Genomic DNA, 18,258 nt, shown 5'->3' with positions numbered 1-18,258 from the left:
TTCATTGTTATAACAAAAACTCTTTCCCCCGGGAAATTTTTGGTGGGGGGATTTTTGAGGCCAATATTGTTGGTGGGGGGGAAATACCCCTCGTCCCCTCCAGGATTTCGCACCCTGAATCCAACAATCCAGAAATACAAGAAAAAAGGAGCGAAAAGAAGAAAACAAATCAGCCTTTCCACGTTTCTTTCCGTATGGGGTAAAGACTCAGCTGGGTTTTGTCCGCCCATGACGTCACACCCGCGGCAGTCGCGAAAAGAGGCGTGTCTGACCCCAGCCTTTCCTTCTAGTAGTCTTGGGTAAGAATATAATCAATTGAGAAACTACTTGTCAAACTCAGAGTTGTTATGTAATATTAATTTAGTAAAACTGTATTTAAGATGGAGTAAGGAAATAAGCGCATTTGTTCAGAAAATCCTCTCATCAAAGATTTATAGTGGTTATTTCTGGAGAGCTATTGCTTACAAGTTCCCTAAATATATTGTATCGGGTGATCGTTTGAGATGTCAGAAAAGTAAATCGTTGTGTACAATAGGTTAATCTACGTATCTCTGAGCAGTTTGTTGTAATATATGCAGAAAGGATGTAAGTTTCGAGTGAGTGGAGGTTTACAGACTACAGCCGCGTGGCGCTAGCGTTCATCGTCATTAGCGTAACCACAGAGGGGGCAGGGGGCATTGCCCCCCCCCCTTGGTCGGAAATAAGTTCTGGGGGGGGTCAAACATTGACGGCCAAGTGTACCTGCAGGGGGCAATTACCGCCCAGAACTTCAAATTATATGCAAATAAAAATACTTTTCGTAAAATTTTCTTGCTCGCTTCGCTCGCAATTTAGATTTGTTCACTGTAATGCATTGTAAATCGCCAGACAGAGAAATAAGACTTGTCTTAATTGTTTTCATTTTAAATGCATGAACAATTGTTTTCAGGAAAAAGAGCGTGCATATTTGAGAGACAATTTATGTAATTTTTGCTGTTGGTTTATTGTGAGATGGATGAATTGGTTGTGTAATGTATTTAAATAATATATACTGTATATAATATTTATTAAAGAAATTTTGAATACGTACACAATTTAGTGTCCACACGTTGCATATATGTGAAACATATATCGTGCATGAAAGTTACGTTAATGTAAAAAAAAAATTATATTTGTCAAGCATTTTCTGTCTTTCAATAATAGTTTATGTGTTTGTTTTCCGTTATTAATGTGAAATTGATCGTGTTAAAAAAATCATTCAAATCGTTTGTTCGAACACAAATGCTTTAGCACAAACTTCTACCCCCTTTTTGCGTAATTTACGACGATAATAACGTCTTTGATACTACAAGTACTAATAGTAATAATAATGTTGGCCCAGGGTTCGAATCCCGGCTTGGACATGGATGTTTGCGAGTATACATTCATCATTTTCATCATGCCATAACTCATCCCCATCTTCGCAAATTAGCCAAAAGTGGGCACAAGAAGCGAAGCAAAATAAAGCAAATGAATAATAAAAATAACAATAATAATAATGTCAACATTATTAGTAACATTTTATTAACATTATTTTTAATAACATTATTTTCAAAATTATTATTATTATTGGTACGTTTACCCTGGTACTTGCCCCTCCCCCAGACAAAAATTCGTGGTTGCGCCGCTCTTCATGGTAGATAAAGATAGTGGTCACGCCACAACAGCGCACAATGTATCGCATGGTATGTGGAATTTTCGAGTGTTATATGTACACTGGTACAGCCACATGGATGAAGTCTGTAAACCTGCACTCACTCAAAACTTACATCCTTTCTGGATACATTACAACAAACTGCTCAGAGATACGTACATTAACCTATTGTACACAACGGTTTAGTTTTCTGACATCTCAAACGGATCATCCGGGTAGAACTAGACACAATTCTCTGCTATCAGAAAAGTGTAACAATGGTGGTGGACTGATGGAAACTTTATCGATAATTTAAATAATTATCTGTAGTGAAGTAATTGTAGTATTACTGGACTTGGCGCTGTATCTGGCCATTACTGTGCGGGGCACACTTGGCATTTTAGTTTTGGCGTTCGTTGCAAGCATGGGTGTATCTCGCACCAGACCCTTACTTTACTCATCACAAAATAACAACAAAGAATAAAACGAAAATTTGTATTATGAGTTTATATAGGATAACAAACAAACCTGTGTAACAATCGTTTTTTTTTTTCCATAAGTGCTGCTGCTTGGAACAATATGAATTATATCGATAATTTAATTACTAGTTGAAATTTACCTTACTGAACGCTCCTGAAATTATTTCCAAAAGGGGAAGGAAATGAATGGGAATTTCGTTCGGGTGTCAGTTTACGAGTAATGCGTAAACGCGTGTCGTACGCATTACTTGAGCGTAGAAGTTTCGTTTTCCTTTCTTATTTGTGGTGAGACTGCAATAACCCGCGCGAACTCTGCAGTCAAATACTGTAATCAGAAGGTCAAGGAGCTAATACGAGTGTAAACATGCACGCTTTATACTCGTTATGTTTTTTTCTTTCTCTTCTTTAAAAAAAAAACGAAAGAAATAGAGAAAAAGTGGTGAGAGAAACATACGAACACGGGCGGAGGGGATGAGTGGGGGGAGAGGGGAGATATGTAACCATTAACTGAAAGCGGAAGCGACGTTTTGCGGCAGAAGATTGGTTTCCGCTGTGACTGTCCAATCAAGTCCAGTTTTTCTGTCTGTTCTCTCTCTCTCTCTCGCTCTCCTTTTTTTTAATTACGAGGTGAAAAAAAAAGCAGTTTCCTCGTTGGCCACGCCCATACTGTCGGTTGCTGTTGGGGTTCATCCCAGACAGGGTCTGGAAGTCCTCTTCTGGCCAACAGGTGGCAGGAGCATCGTTCCTGAGCTCTTATATTTTTTTCTCCCCGCACCTCGTATTTCAAACTGAGTAGCAGAGTTGCCAGCTCCTGTCCGCGTCTTGGTCTCCACGTGGTTCAGGAAATCCCTGAAAATATGGACAGCTGCATGTAAAACTGTTGATTTATGCACACATCTGAAAAAATATAAAAAGATGATAACTTGAAATATTACAAGCAATTATTTGCATTGATATTCTTTGTACAAAAATATTACATGGTTTGTAACCGAGAGATAAAAGAATTATAGTAGTTTTATTAGACAACTCAATTAAATAGATATACTAATATTCAAGATAGTGCAAGATAGGCAGAACTATTATATACACGAATAATTAGAAACAAAATTACATTTGACAAGTTTTTTTACGCATCCTTCTTGATAGTACACATTATCACATTATTTTTCAATGAAACAAGCTGAACTGATTTTACAGTTGCTATGTTCCAAATGCATTCCTGTGTCTATTGTCAGACTCAATAATTTTGCATTAATGCATTTTTCATTACCAGCAGAGGTATTTTTCTTATAATTTACGTACTGTAAATCACATACCGGAAAACTGTAAAATTGACAAATCGTAGTATAAATAATAGCCGTGGATACGGAAGAAACTATTAGCTTCTCTGTTTATAAAAGCTTTTAATTCATTGTTGAATGTTGATAAAGATATAATTGTAAAGCAATTTCATCTGAACAAAGGTTCGTGAATAAAATTGAAAAATTAGCATCAATATTAGTTTCCCATATTTTTTATTTCTTTGTTTTTAATTATAAAGCATGGTATCGAGACGAGACTTGGACATGTCGTCTCGAAATATATAGCGAAAACCAGAGTATTGCCGAGCACTTAAGCGTTGGTGGTGAATTATGGAATTATTTGAAAACATTTTAGGTACTGTATACATGGGCACCCGCAGGACTTTTTCTCAGGAGGGGCAGAGTCACAGAAACTTTTTATTATTACTATTAATTTTATTACTATTAATATTATTATTGTTATTATTACTGCTATTATTGTTTTTATTTTTGTTATTATTATTACATTACTATTACTACTATTACTACTTGTTTTTTTTAATTACATAGTTACACTACATTTGTAATTTCCATATTCTGTACATCTATAGGATACAATTTGCACAACTACATACTGAACATTAATTCATGTAGGACAAAAAATCTGTTTTTTATAGTTAGATAATCAGTGTAAAATAGACTAAGCTTAAATGTAACCCTATTTCTAATAATATCATATTTATTTACGTGATGAGCACGATTTAAAAATCAAGTACATCACTATGTCTAGATTGGACATACAAAATTACAGAATTGAATACATAGTTATAAAATAATATAGTGGACGATGCAATCTCATACATCATTATAAACTCAAATTGTAGGTGTCAACAAGTTCAGTTACTAAACCTCTGGCCTTATTTAAACATATAAGAATTGAGATATTTCTCTGGGAATATCTGGGAGTTTTATAGATAGATTACTCAAAAAGTATTCACTATCTATTTGGAAAGTTAAAATCTTCTGTATCAAATTAATAGTTTTCATTCTTGTTCTTTCTTCTAAGGTAAACATAATCAACTGCGTTCAGAATAATGTTGTTCATAGTAATTCTTATTAAACTTTGTGCACAAAAACCTTATAAAAAGTTTTTGAACTGATTCAACTTTTTGAAGGTGATTCGTGGCTGTCAGAAACCATAATTCATTAGCGTATTCAAAAATAGGACCAACTATCGTTTCATATAGGTATATTAAGGTATCTTGTTTTTGAAAATCTTTCCATGAGAAAAATATGTAACCAAGCCTCTTTCTTACTATTTTCCAAATTTCTGAAATGTGCTCATCAAATATAAGGGAGGAATCTATTAATATTCCTAAGAATTTATGGCCGTCACACACTTGGATTTTATTTTGATAAATATAATAATTGGAAACGATGTAATGAACTTTCTTAGTACATCTAAAAACATTACACTTTTTCAGGTTAATTTCCATTTCCATAATAATAATAATAGATGCTGTAATTTACGGCCTAAAGTCACAGAAAGCAATACTTTTTGTTATAAAATATCTCTACAATTTCACCATTCCAATTACATTAAGTCTTTCCAGACATCTCAGGGAAGGGCGGGGGAGTTCTTCCTCTGCGGGCGCCCATGACTATGTTATAAGGAAACCGTAATACTTTCTCTTCAAAATCCAAACTATTTGTTTTACACAAGTAACTAAGAAGAAGACATAACTGCCATGTTCGGTATTGCCCTGATTTTTCGGGTTAATGCCTAACATCGTGTTCGCCATTACCCCTTATGAAAAATACATGGTTGCTAGACAAATGAAGTAAAAAAAAAAGAGGAATATGGATTTTTTAAAGTATTGCAGCGTGTTTGAAAATTGCCTAAATAAATGTACAATCTACAAGAGTAAAGGACATAAAAATAATATAACATCCTCCACTCATCTCTAAGTAAATACAGCTCATAAATTACAAGCAAAGTTGAAGAAAACAATATTTGTCCGCCGGTTTCAATGTCTCACAGAATAATGAAGCCGCTATGAGCTTAACTCATTGTCCATGACAGGCGCTAGGTGGCGGCATCAATTGGATCACTCTTATCAAGGAAGCAAAGCAGAAATTTTGGTTTTCGCCATTACTTCTGTGTTCGGGAATACCCTGGTTTCCCATAATATAAACAACTTGTACACTGTACAACGGCACAAACTTTCACAGATTATAAGGGTCATTGAAACAATTTTCATAATAAGATTGTTTTTTTTTGTCTGATACCTCGTTTCGACGCTATATGACTTAAATGTAATAAATAATCATGTGTATGTATATCCATTTGTAAATCAAATTAAGGTTTGGTACATTCTCAATACCATACCAAAGTCTTGACTAACTCCGTGGTTCAACAGCCCTTTGAGAGTCAAGATCCGCCAAGCGGCTTTCATATTGGGTGACGCGTAGTCAGCGATCGAGTCCCATCGCCGCTGTTTTCTGCCTTTGGAGACCGGAGCTCGCTACTTCCTTTCAAGCAGCCTCACGATACTGGGTGGACGCCGAAATTTTTTGATCTTCTACGGGCAATCACTCGCACCAAAGATAAGAGAGCTAACTATTTGATGACAGTCATCGAGTGATGATATGGAATTGATGAAGGGACACATTCATGCCCAGGCCCGGATTCTAACCACGGACACTTGGCGTCGTAACGTGCTGAGCTAACCACTCCGCCATGGAGAAATCGGATCTTCAGTCTGTTTTCCACAGTGTGATGATTAGATCTCTGACTTTCAGGTTCTAAAAAGTGTGCTTGTAGGTTCCTAAAATAGGCTCTAAAAATCCTAAAATAGGTCCTAAAAATCTTAATTTAGGCTCGAAAAATATTGAAGTAGTTTCGAAGAATCTTAAAATAGTTCAAAATTCCTGAAAAATGTTGATTAGGTATAGTCACCGGCAATGAAAATGGGACAGCTATATCCTGAAATACGCACTATCTTGCATAACGTTATGTGTGTTGCCTAACCCTACGGCGATGGCAGAACTTACCATTGGATATTTGCTATTTAAATCCACTCTTCGCCTTATAGTTAGGCAAAAATCTTTTTTCATGTTTCATCTTACATGCTGAAAATGTTTCGCCATAAATACTCATGTTTGAAAACAAATTAAATAAATAATTACAGTGTAAATATCTTACATAATATGGCGATATGCACTGCGCTCCAACCAAGCAGTCCTTTAGTATTAAAAGTGATTCATTTATATATTTCCGATAAATGGATCTTCTTCAGTACATCCATAATTTTGTTGAAGTATACACAGGCGTCATTAAAGTTCACCATATTAATCGACATAACTTTTATAATTTTGTACTGAAAGATCGTTCTTGTCACTTGTCTTGTCCACAAATCCTTCATGTTCGAAGTTCCTGGTAAACAGAGAAGAAATTCCATATTATTGTATAAGAAAATTGGAATATGGCACATTCATTCCTTTATTTTGAACTTAACAGCTCTTATGCCATTTTTTGTCCATTACAATATACATAAAACCTTCATTAATCACTTACATTTTAAAATATCCGTCTTCCCCCCCCCTCTATTACATTACGAGTAGATTAAAAAACAACCACAACAAAAAAACGTTCCCCTTTACAATTGTATGTTACACTTCCTTAAAAATGATAACAAACTACAGTGGAACCTTGATCACTCGAACCTCAACATCTCGAATTCATTGATACGTCGATTTTTTTTTAATCCCCTTGAATTGTCCATAACACTCAATACTAATTTTACCTCAGCAACTCGAATAAAACCTTGATAAGACGAATTTTTAACAGTTTATGGGATGCCGTTCGAGCTCAATAACTCCAAGGTAGACTATGAAAAACCTCTATGAGTCGAAGTTAAATTCTAATCACCTCTATAACTCGAAGTTTTAGTCGAAGTGTAGGGTGCGTAAACTTTAGACCTCTACAACTCGAAGTCGGCGATTTTGGCCTTCAATAACTCGAACCTTGGTAAGTAGAAATTCTTGATACCTCGAATTTTATCTCCATCCCCCCCAATTTCGAGTTATCAAGGTTCCACTGTATAACCGATCCGCACATCTGGATTAACAACCAAACTTAACAAATTTGTTGGAAACTGGAGCTTTACATTATATAAAGTTTTATACAAGATATTTCTCTCTCTATTATATTTTGAGCATTCCAGTATTATATGTTGTGCATCTGCACTTTCGCAGCCACATTCACATTTCTTATTGTTCTTTATTCCAATTTTGGATAAATGTTGCCTAGTACACAAATGGCCCGTTCTCAGTCTATTAATTAATACAATTACATTTCTTGCCGCACTTACATGATGAAACCATGGTTTGTGTGAATATGGCACATTATTGACATTGTAGTAAAGCTCAGTAAAATAAACTAAGTCAGTCAATCTACTAGTACGAATCTACTCGTAGAATAATGAAGAATGGAAACAATAAGGGACAATGCACCTACTACTAGCTTTGACTAATTGTGGTGGTATAACAGAAGAAACCACGAGACATGTTTATCTGAATTTTGTGAAGAAAATCTAACTTGGTGCACGTGAAAAGAGGATTCTGAAATATCAAAATTTGGAATTCTGTAATGATATTACAATTCGGTGCTCCAGAATTCGCTCATAAATATTGGTTTCCGTAGATTTGTCGTGTTTTTCCATTTACGACCTGTGCGTTTTTTCATTATCCAATTAATTGCTGAACGATACTGCAGGGCATGGAAACCTGAAACGTTCGTAATTCATGTTTTACATGTTTTCTGTATATTTCTGATCTTCAAATTTCGATTTCAGGAAATGTTCCTGAACCCTCTTCTAAAAAAATAAACTTTTCTATCCATGTTCATTGCAAACGAACCTATATTTATTATTATTATTATTATTATTATTATTATTATTATTATTATTATTATTATTATTATAGCCAGTAGTAAAGTGATTCAAGCAACTCTCGCAGGTTAGAAGTTGAGAAGAAGCGTTCTAGTAAAGCAAGGCCGATAACACTACACGGTTCTTATGTTTCTAAACTTGGGAGGTTTTTTTTTAATATTTATTTAAAATGTAAGAACGTGGAAAATTTATTGCTGTATGATAACTAGACAATTCTAAATTCTATTTGCATATCTTTGTCAAGCAATTTATGTTATTTTGTGTCGCTTGAGCTCATTGACGGCTATGGGAACGACTGACTAGCTGATATAGCGTAAGCCGACCTCTGTGGCGAAGTGGTTAGCACAACGTGCTACGACGCTAGGGTCCCTGGTTCGAATCCCGGTCTTGTTCGTTGTGTCTTTTCGTCTTATCATTAGTCATCATAACCATCTTCGCAATTTGCCAACAGTGGCAGAAAAGCGAAAATACGTAAAATAAACCAAATTTTAAAAATCGCATGAGAAAACAAGGGGAAAAAAGAATGTTTTATTGCACAGCTTCAATATGTAGTTGTTTTTATTTTTTTTAAAAAAAAAAGTTACGTTCATCAAGAATATTCACCTTCATAGGCATAGCAGCGCAGAAATGAAGTTTATTATTCTTTAGGTTGCATTAAGTGTATTTTCTTTAAAAAACACTAAGTTGCTGACCAAGGCAGTTTATTAAGATATAAAAACACTTAACATGAAACGTTTCAACCCCGTATCAGGGTCTTCCTCAGACGAAGAATTAAACTAAAAAAAAGTTGAAACGTTACATGTTAAGTGTTTTTATATCTTAATAAACTGCCTTGGTCAGCAACTTACTGTTTTTTAATATGGAAACAAGGCTTAATTGTATTTTCTTGTGGTGTTTTGGGTTGTAAGAGGTAACCCTTTCTGAGAACACCCAAATGTCAATCTCCCTTCCATGGACTGTATTCTGTAGACTATCGAGGCCCTGGCGTCTGGACGCAACTAATATAATTATCTGTGGGGTTCGTGTTGTGTCGTCCATACATATTTGTAATTGTCCCTTCATCCATTTCATCTTATCATTCATCCTCGTCGTCGCGATTACATCCTGTCCCATCTATCTCTGAAGCAGGCGAACGTAAACAAGTTTCTGCGCAAGTAGTGACGCGAGACGGCTCCACCAATGAACACGTGAGAGTGAACGGGATTGCGTGGAGGGGAGAAAGCGATTGCAGTACCAGCCTTCGCAGCAGCGTGTATTGCTTCGCTCTACCCACTCGATTTCCTCCCCTTCTCTGACGCTGTGCGCGGCCATGCTCCAGAGTAGTTGGGACAGGCTATAGACAATAGGGTCAAAAAAGTGAAGAAAATAATACCATTCATTCTTGTGTTGTGTTTTTAGTACATGTTCCTTTTGATATTTGAAGTTTTGCTATTGAATACATTTTTTGACGACTAATACCCGTTTGCACCAACGCCGAGTTACTCGCGAGTAAGAGTAAACTCACAGTTAACCCACGAATTGGCTGAATATGTTGCACCAACAGAAACGTCGGGTAAGCAGAAAGTAAAAGGAGGGTCAACTTTGATCGGCGATGAGAAGTTGAGTTGACCCACGTGTAAGCGGAGTAATGGCTGCCAATTGCAACCGGTAATGTATCATTTCACAATTTCAAATTTATATAAAATGTAGTAGACTGGTACTATGTATGTAAAAAGCGAGAAATACAGAGTTAGCCTAAAATAAATGGACAGTTTAAACGCTTTATAAATTGAAGTTCGTTCGTTACATCAGAAAGCATTTAGTACTATTGTATAGAGAAAGTCTTCAAGTTTACGACCTCCGCTTTTCGTTTGTCAGCATCACGTGAGCACCCTTGATGTAAGTCGAGCAGCTAGCCAGGTGGAGAAGGCTTTCTGCGTGATTGAATGTGCAAAAACAAATTCTGTTACTATCGTGCTGCGTCGTTTTAGAACACGGTACGGTAGACAACCACCCACAAGGCAGCCAATCTACGATTAGAGCAAGACATTTGATGAAAGTGGTTGTCTGTGGAAGGGGAAAAGTAGTGTTTGGACTTTCACATTGATATCCGTCCTGTTACAAAACAAAAGGGTCACACATAGAACACTTGTAACTTACCAATGTAAACTTCAGGACGTACTCTCCAAACCATGAAGTATTTCAGCCCTATTATTAAAACTCTTCTTTCTGTAAAACTTTGAAAGTGTCTATGTCTTTTAGGCTAACCCTGTATATAGGCTGTTATTAAATATATACTTTGGTAGAAGTTTACTGTGCCCGACACGTGACTCGCGCGGTCTGCTATGTCTTTCAGTTCAGATTAGTGCAATAGAAAATGATCCTAACTCGAGGGTTACCCTGACTCGTGGATTTATAACTCGCGAGTTAGTGCAACGTTGGTGCAAACGGGCATAAATGTCATACTGCAGTCTCGAAAGCCAGAAACCAACGGCATTAGGTGTAGCATCGACTGACCGTGCGTCACCCAATGAAAAGGCCGCTCTGGCATGTTGCAGCATGTACTTAAATGTGGTGAGGTAGGCCCTAAATTGCGCCTAAAGGTTCACAGATTCAAACCTTGTTACACACAGCCTCTTATATCCAAACGAGTCGACAGACACGTGATAAATTGTTGACCTTTCATTTTTGTGTTTTAAAACCGTACAGTGGGACGCACTGTACAAGTATTGCTTGGCAAATTGTCCATGGCTATTTTCATTAGTTTTTCTCTTGTATGTGTTTTTTTAATTAATTACATATGCTGATGCAGAACTTGTCAACAGCGTGATAGGCTTTTTAAATTCTTGAAGCTCTCATTGGGTAAAATAAAGTGCATGAGGAGGATGATGGACAGTTTGCATCGTAATACGTATGCATCCCACTGTACAATACGTTGAGGAGTCTCCACTTGGCTGCGTCAACTAAAAAAATACAGAAATGTACGCTATTCAATTCTGTAGACCTATATTCAACTCCAATCAGAGCGTATACGCCTAGAGCTCTACGCGTAGCTCCAACTTTATTAGAATAAGGCTCGGGTATCGAGTTTCGAATTTCCCTATCTTTTCGAAAGAGAATTAGCGTGAATCTTCGTGTGGTTTGCTTTCGCTATTCGCAATAGCTTCGTGGCTACATAAGTCTGTTTTACTATTGATATTTATAGAACAGCGAAAGAAAATGCACGAAAATTCAAGTGAATGTTCCAAATGGAATTCTAAGCACGTGAATTTTCAGATTTTGGAATACCATACCTTACATTAAAAGAGAAATATAAATTACGAGTATTTGAAAATAAAATCCTTAGAAAAATATTTGGAGCTAAAAGGAATGAGGAAACAGGTGGGTGGAGAAGGTTACATAATTTAGAACTACATAATTTGTATTCATGTGCAGATATTATTAGAATAATTAAATCAAGACGACTTAGGTGGGCAGGCCATGTGGCACGAATGGCAGAGGAAAGAAGAGTTTGCAGTTGGGAAACCTGATGGTAAGAGACCAGTAGGAAGGCCAAGATGGAGACAACGTTGAGATGGTCCTAAAGGAAATCGGTAGGGATGGAAAAGGGTGGATTGATCTTGCTGAGCGTAGGGTCAGATGGAAGTCCTGTGTTGCTGCAGCCATAAACCTTCGGGTTTAAGAAGGCTAGAGAATTTGTTAGTTAGTCGGAATACCATAGCTGTTTTTAGAAAGGAGACGAAAATTAAAAAATAACTGCCCAGGCGTTGGCCAAAGGTGCAGCCGATTAAATCCTTGAAATGTCCAGGAGAACAAACTCACTGCTTCTAGAAAGATCACATACCGGTTGGCAACGCTCCTTTTCCCCTAAAACTTATGCACGCCGCTCTAGCGAATCAGATCATACCGAGGGAAACAGACTGATGTTGTATAGCACATTGATAAGGCGCCCTGAGGGATGAAGGGGGTGAGGGGTGAGGGGAAGGCTCCAGAAAGTGCAAAAAAAGAGGGATAAAGAAGGAAGTAAAAGGGGGGCAGAGGGGGGAGATAGAGAGGGGGAAAACAAAACTGAATCACAAAGCGTAGCGAAACATCCAGTTTCATTCATAATGAAATAGTTCCTGGCGGGGCGGTGACAACCCAAGGAGTGAGGGCTCGTTGCTGTCGGGCGTCGTTTTGTTACCAGAAATCGGAAATGACGATAAAATGTCGTATCGGACCGGGCGGATTGACTTTATCCTCTGGTGTTCATTTTTTTTTTTACCCCGCCAGGGATAGAGGAAAAGGGCGGGAAATTTCTTTCTCTTAGATTTTTCGCTTTTCGGGCGACAAATACATGTTCATATTGCCCTGGTACCGTGGTTGTCTGGCTTATCTTAGAAGTGAATATCTTATCACTGATATCAGTGTTCGTAAGGCTGAGCAATTATATATATTATATATATATTCACTTCTAAGATATATATATATAGGAACACTCAGGGGCGCCAACTTTTGAAAAACATTGGGTGAGCTCGAACACTTTAGTTGTAAGTACATAAAAAATCTCATAAATCCTTCAATGTATCGTTGTATTAACGTACAACGACAATACATCCTGACTTGTTTATTGAAATCTACAATATTATTTACTGAATTCAATAAGCATACTGCCACGAATTGCTATAACAAATATATAATAATAATAACACGACAAATTATTGGGTGGGCTCCGGCCCCATGTAAGTTCTGAACATTCTTGATTGATTTTGTTTATTTTACTTCGCTTTTCTGCCACTCTCTAGCTAATCGCGAAGATGAGGATGATTTAATTTTGATTTGATTTAGTTTATTTTACTTCGCGTTTTGTGCCTCTTGGCTAATTTGCGAAGATGGGGATGAGTGATGAAATGATGAAATTGATGAATGGACATTCACAAACAACCAAGCCCGACCGGGATTCGAACCCGGGACCTTGGCGTCGCAGCGCGATGTGCTAACCACTCAGCCACAGGGTCGGGCAAGATGAGGATGAGTAATGACATGATGAAATTTATGAAGAGACACTCACGCCCAAGCCGGGATTCGAACCCGGGACCCCTGGTGTCATACCGCGCAACCACTCCATCATGGAAGCCAGCTTTCTGAACTTGCTGAAGAATTTTCATATTATTTTGTAACTATGTTCACACGTATTTGTATTTTTCATGTTTTGCGCCGCTTACACTAGAGACAATCTCAACGATGAGGATGACAATTTGATTTTATTTTAATTCTGTTATTTAGCGCCGTTTTTCTGCCACGTTTGGCTAACCGCGGCGATGAGGATGATTGTATGATGAAATTGATGAAGGGAAACGCACAAAGAACGCCCAGGCCAGGACTCGAACCCGGAAACTGGTGGCGATATTGTGAGTTGATTATACCCAACGCACTCTGCTACCGAGAACGTGACGAAGGCATTGATACGTACAGTCAGGGACACTTCTGGGTTGTAATGATCCCATTTGCATTCAGTGGAACCGTTACAACCCGGAAGTGTCCGTTACTGTACATTTAATATGCCCATGAACACCAAGCAAATAGTTTCGAGGCTACAAACTATTTATTTATCCAGTTTCACTTCATTGTTGGTCGGGGAGGGGAAGGGGGGGAGCGTCCGAACTCCTCCTGGAATAGTCACGATTATGAGTTGGTAGATGTAAAGATGCGGTTAAAAGTGTGTTACGAAGAAGTCGGAAGTGGAGTTGAGTGATGAAGGTCAAAAACTAGAGCCGAGCCGATACCGGTGCCAATGATAGTGGTACCGGAAAGCATCCGTTGGAATTCATCTACCGATACCAGCCGATACTTTACTGCGACGTGACATTTTCGCGGAGCCTAATTATCCTGGAAATTATGCAAAAATATATATATATATATTGCACGAAAAACTGTATTTTTTTATTACATAACATCTATTTTTAATATTCTAATGTAATTCTTGAATATTCCAAGGTAAATTTATTGGTAAATTGATGCATATAACGAGAAAAATATTTACACACAAATATTGATCAATATTTTGAACAAATTTTAATTATTGCAATTTTCAAGTACAGTAAAACGTCGTTAATCCGCACTAATGGGGGGATAAATTGACCGGTTTAACGAAAGTCCGGATTAACTGAAATAACCTAAAAGAACAGTAGAAAGTGCATTAAAACACATTTATTATGGTGTATTTAAAGGGCATAGGCCTAAATACACTATACAGTACAGTACAAAATCTGCGGGAAACAGAATTGCATCAGTGGTTGACTGCCTTTTCTTTGGAAAGTTCTCTTGTTGACTTCTAGCCACATTTAAAACCTTGCATTCTGCGTTTTGGCCTCTTGCCTGTCCGGATTAAGCGAAGTCCGGCTTATCGGGATCCGGATTAACGAGGTTTTACTGTATCGGTATCGGTGGGAATCGGTAAGAGTATCGGCATCGGTTCAAAGTGGTATCGGCTCAACTCTATTAAAAAGAAATTCAAATTTTGGGCACGAAAATACCTACGAGTGAGAATGTCACATTCGACTCTGCAATCGTTCCAGTGTGTAGAAGGATTGTACGGTACAGTACAGCTGGCAGCCGACGAGAAGAGCGCTGGCAGAAGAGGTGTGACGTTCTGCCAGGCGACTCCACTCTTTCGCGTGGGGGAGGTGCTCTTTCGCCAGAACTCTTCTCGTCAGCTTGACAATGACCCGCCAAGAAGAAAACAAGACTTCCATCTCCCCGACCACCCCCAACCACCCCTAAATTCTGCAAATGAACCTGACCCTCCCTTTCCCTCTGTGCCCCGTCTCCCTTCATTCAGCGATCTTCTCGTCGGCTGCCGGCTGTACAAGACCTTGAAGGAAGGAAACGTGTTCGTGGTTGATTTGACGTATTATTTTAGTTCGCTTCCCTGGCACTTTTCACTGACTAGTAGCAAAGATAAGGATGAATGTTGATAAGATTGATGAAAGGACAGTCACAATCACACATGGACGGAAAACAACGAGAAACCCATAGAGTCCAGTGGCCAGAGCCTCGTTAGTCTGCAAAATGCAGTGCAGGGTGTACTGGAAACTTTGTGCGACGGTTGTTTCACGATGGGTTTGTTATAAAATATAAAGCGTGGAATGGCTGCATTATCTGCACGTGGTCGCAAACAAAAGAAAATAAAAATGAATGAGAAAGCAGTGGCATAGCTTCGCTTTTCTGCCATTGGTGTGCGCAATAATGAAGAAGTAGAAGTGACATAGACCATCTACTATTAATATTATGAGAATCCTCCTCCGTGGCCCTGCGGTCTAAGGTGCTATGCTTTGGGCTCCGACGGCATGGGTTCAATCTATTTCAGTAGCTACTGTATTTTATCCCGAGCGCAAGTATGTGTGACACTGCAAAAGGATACCGCGCGAGGTCACAGTAATAGAAAATTGATAAAGGCATACTTAGAAGGAAACACCTATGTCGGCTGCATCTCTAGGACCCTTACCTTACCTCTTTTTATTCACATACTTTCTCGCTCTAAAATTTAATTTTATGTTATATTGTCACGTTAATGTGTAATGTATATGCGGTGCTATTTACATGTGCATCCTGTGACACCCGTGCAGATTGAGACATGTTCAATTCCGCCTACGACAATAATGGCGGTAATACGCGACGAACAATACGCTGCGTTGAAGGTTTGCTTTCGTTTGAACAAATCGTTAGCTGAGGTCTATGCAATGCTACAGGAGGTCTATGGAGAGTCCGTTCTTCCTCATAGCACAGCTCGAAGATGGTTTAAAATGTTTAAACCAATTCCGAGCTTCGGCCAGTGCTTTTACGGAAAAAGACATCAACACCGCTATTGTCATTGTGAGAGAAGGTCGTCCAGTAACGTTAAGAGTACTATAAGAAGAACTGAAAATTTCATTGGGTGCCACCCACACGTTGATAACAGATGAATTACACATGAGACGTGTTTGTGCACGATGGGTTCCAATGCACGGCCGCGCATAAAATATCCTCATCCTCCCTGTAGTCCAGGCCTAGCCCAATGCGACTTTTTCTTTTTCCCAATTTTAAGAAACGCCTTGTCGGGAGGCATTTTCCCATCAAAAGCAGTAGTGTAGACTGCGCAGGCGATTCTGAAGGACCTATAAAAAAAGCAGCACGTGTTTGAAGACTGACAAAAACGCTGGGACAAATGCATCGCAACCAATTTGGACTACTTCGAGAAATACCATCAAAATTATGAGGATGATTAGAGGTATGTTGTAAAGAAAATAATGATCGTTCTTTATTGAACAGTCCTCGTATATTTAATTACATTTTTTTTTCCTTCACGACTTTCCTCGCATTTAATCCGCTTCTCGGTTATTCCTATCGCTTTTATTTTCTCTCTCATACGTTTCGCCAAACAGAAAATATAGTTCTGATCCTGGGGCAGCCCACATACGTTTTTGGCTTGATTCAGCACGTCCCTGGAGTGCAGCAAGGGATGGATATCGCTATCAATGACAAAACACCCAGTCGACCTTGACGTCACGGCATTTTCCCATACGAAAGACGGACTCAGTGTCTTCAGGGCAATGTTTCCGTGTTCCCTAGATGCTCGCGTTTTCTCAGACCCGCCCCGGTTAAAGCGCTGATCAAAGAAGTGTCCCCTGGCCGTGGCAAGGAGAATGCGCGCCTTCCTTTGCACGCAAAGTGTAACATTGCTTTGCACTTATGATTTTTTTCTTTCTTTCTTCATTTATCTCGTAAATTGTATTTGCTGCTTTTTTTAACCGAGTGCCATTAATACAAGGGCAACAGATAAGGTCTATATGTGGGCTCCACACGTAAAAGAAGTCAAAACTTGATTTCTTTTTTCCTATTTAGCTTCGTTTTCCCGTCACTTTTGGCACACAAATAACACCCATGCCGAGGTCGGGATTCCTGAGATCCCTGGCGTTGTAGTGTCCAGTGCTTACTAGGGATGGACAAATCCGGATAATTTTGTATCCGCATTTCAAATATCCGAAATACAAATGTGTACATTGTCCTTACGGTTTTATCGTTAATCCGTTTTACTGGCTCTCCACACATTGTTTTATACGTCATCTTTCATTATTGGACCTATTCATCCATTGTTGAACTCAAAATCTCAACTTTCTGCAGTGTACGGATTCTCTACAAATTCTTCATCCAATCTGTCTGTTCATCCGTTTCACGGATTCTCTGCATATTTTGTAAATGTTTAACTTCTTCCTTTTTTTTGCCTAAATCAGATATATGCATTACTAAGTGCAATAAAATGCACAACGTTTTCCACCGTAACAAAAGACGTAAAAGAGAGACAGTTTAGAATATAACGTTCTCAGTTTAGTGTCGCTATCCTTTATTTGAATTACTCGTATTATCTTAACTTCAGACACCATTCTTATCAGAATAATTTACTGAACTTAAAAAAAGTACAATCCGGATAACTGAATTATTCGTATAGTTCGGATATAACAGGTTATTCGGATATCAGAATTATTATAATTTGAAATCCAGATTTTGTGACCATCCTTAGTGCTAACCACTCCACCACGAAAAAGTGAAAACGGCACACATAGTGAAAAGTTTGTTTTGCGACAATCAAATTGTTCATCAGAACCAAATTCTTTTAGTAATAACGATATATTGTTTTAGTTGTTTTTTTTAAAAAAAAATGTTCAAAATTATCCAATTTGTAAAGCCTACGATCTTTTTTTTATGTTTGTGGTTACCACAAAACTTTATTAAATCAGTTTTGTTAATTCAATAAATCAGTTTATTTCTGTGGTTATGCAACGCCATAATATGTAAATACGGACGGGCTTATGGAGAAGAGTATGGATGAATACAATAAACGCACACGGAAAGGAGAAATAGAACAACTAGCTTGGGACGAATCACAAAGAGTACACTGG

At 38.1% G+C, this 18,258-nt stretch overlaps 1 protein-coding gene across 2 annotated transcripts in view; it reads right to left on the bottom strand.

Annotated features, from left to right (window-relative positions):
• Nucleotides 1–2,132: 2,132 nt before the first annotated feature.
• LOC145990247 (uncharacterized) overlaps nt 2,133–18,258 on the bottom strand; it is a 72,228-nt gene continuing 56,102 nt past the window's right edge. For both annotated transcript variants that reach the window (XR_014441952.1, XM_083125922.1), the window contains one exon: nt 2,133–2,979. Coding sequence is in view for 1 of the 2 variants with exons in the window: in XM_083125922.1 (XP_082982048.1) it covers nt 2,817–2,979 (163 nt within the window). In the remaining variant the exon portion in view is untranslated. The remainder of the gene's footprint in view (nt 2,980–18,258) is intronic.

Source organism: Lepisma saccharinum, chromosome 7 (genome assembly GCF_977018435.1).
Source record: "Lepisma saccharinum chromosome 7, izLepSacc3.1, whole genome shotgun sequence".
Classification (NCBI taxonomy): Eukaryota; Metazoa; Arthropoda; class Insecta; order Zygentoma; family Lepismatidae; genus Lepisma; species Lepisma saccharinum.
The sequence above is the reverse complement of the archived record's forward strand: the minus strand, read 5'-3'. Positions and strand labels throughout refer to the sequence as shown.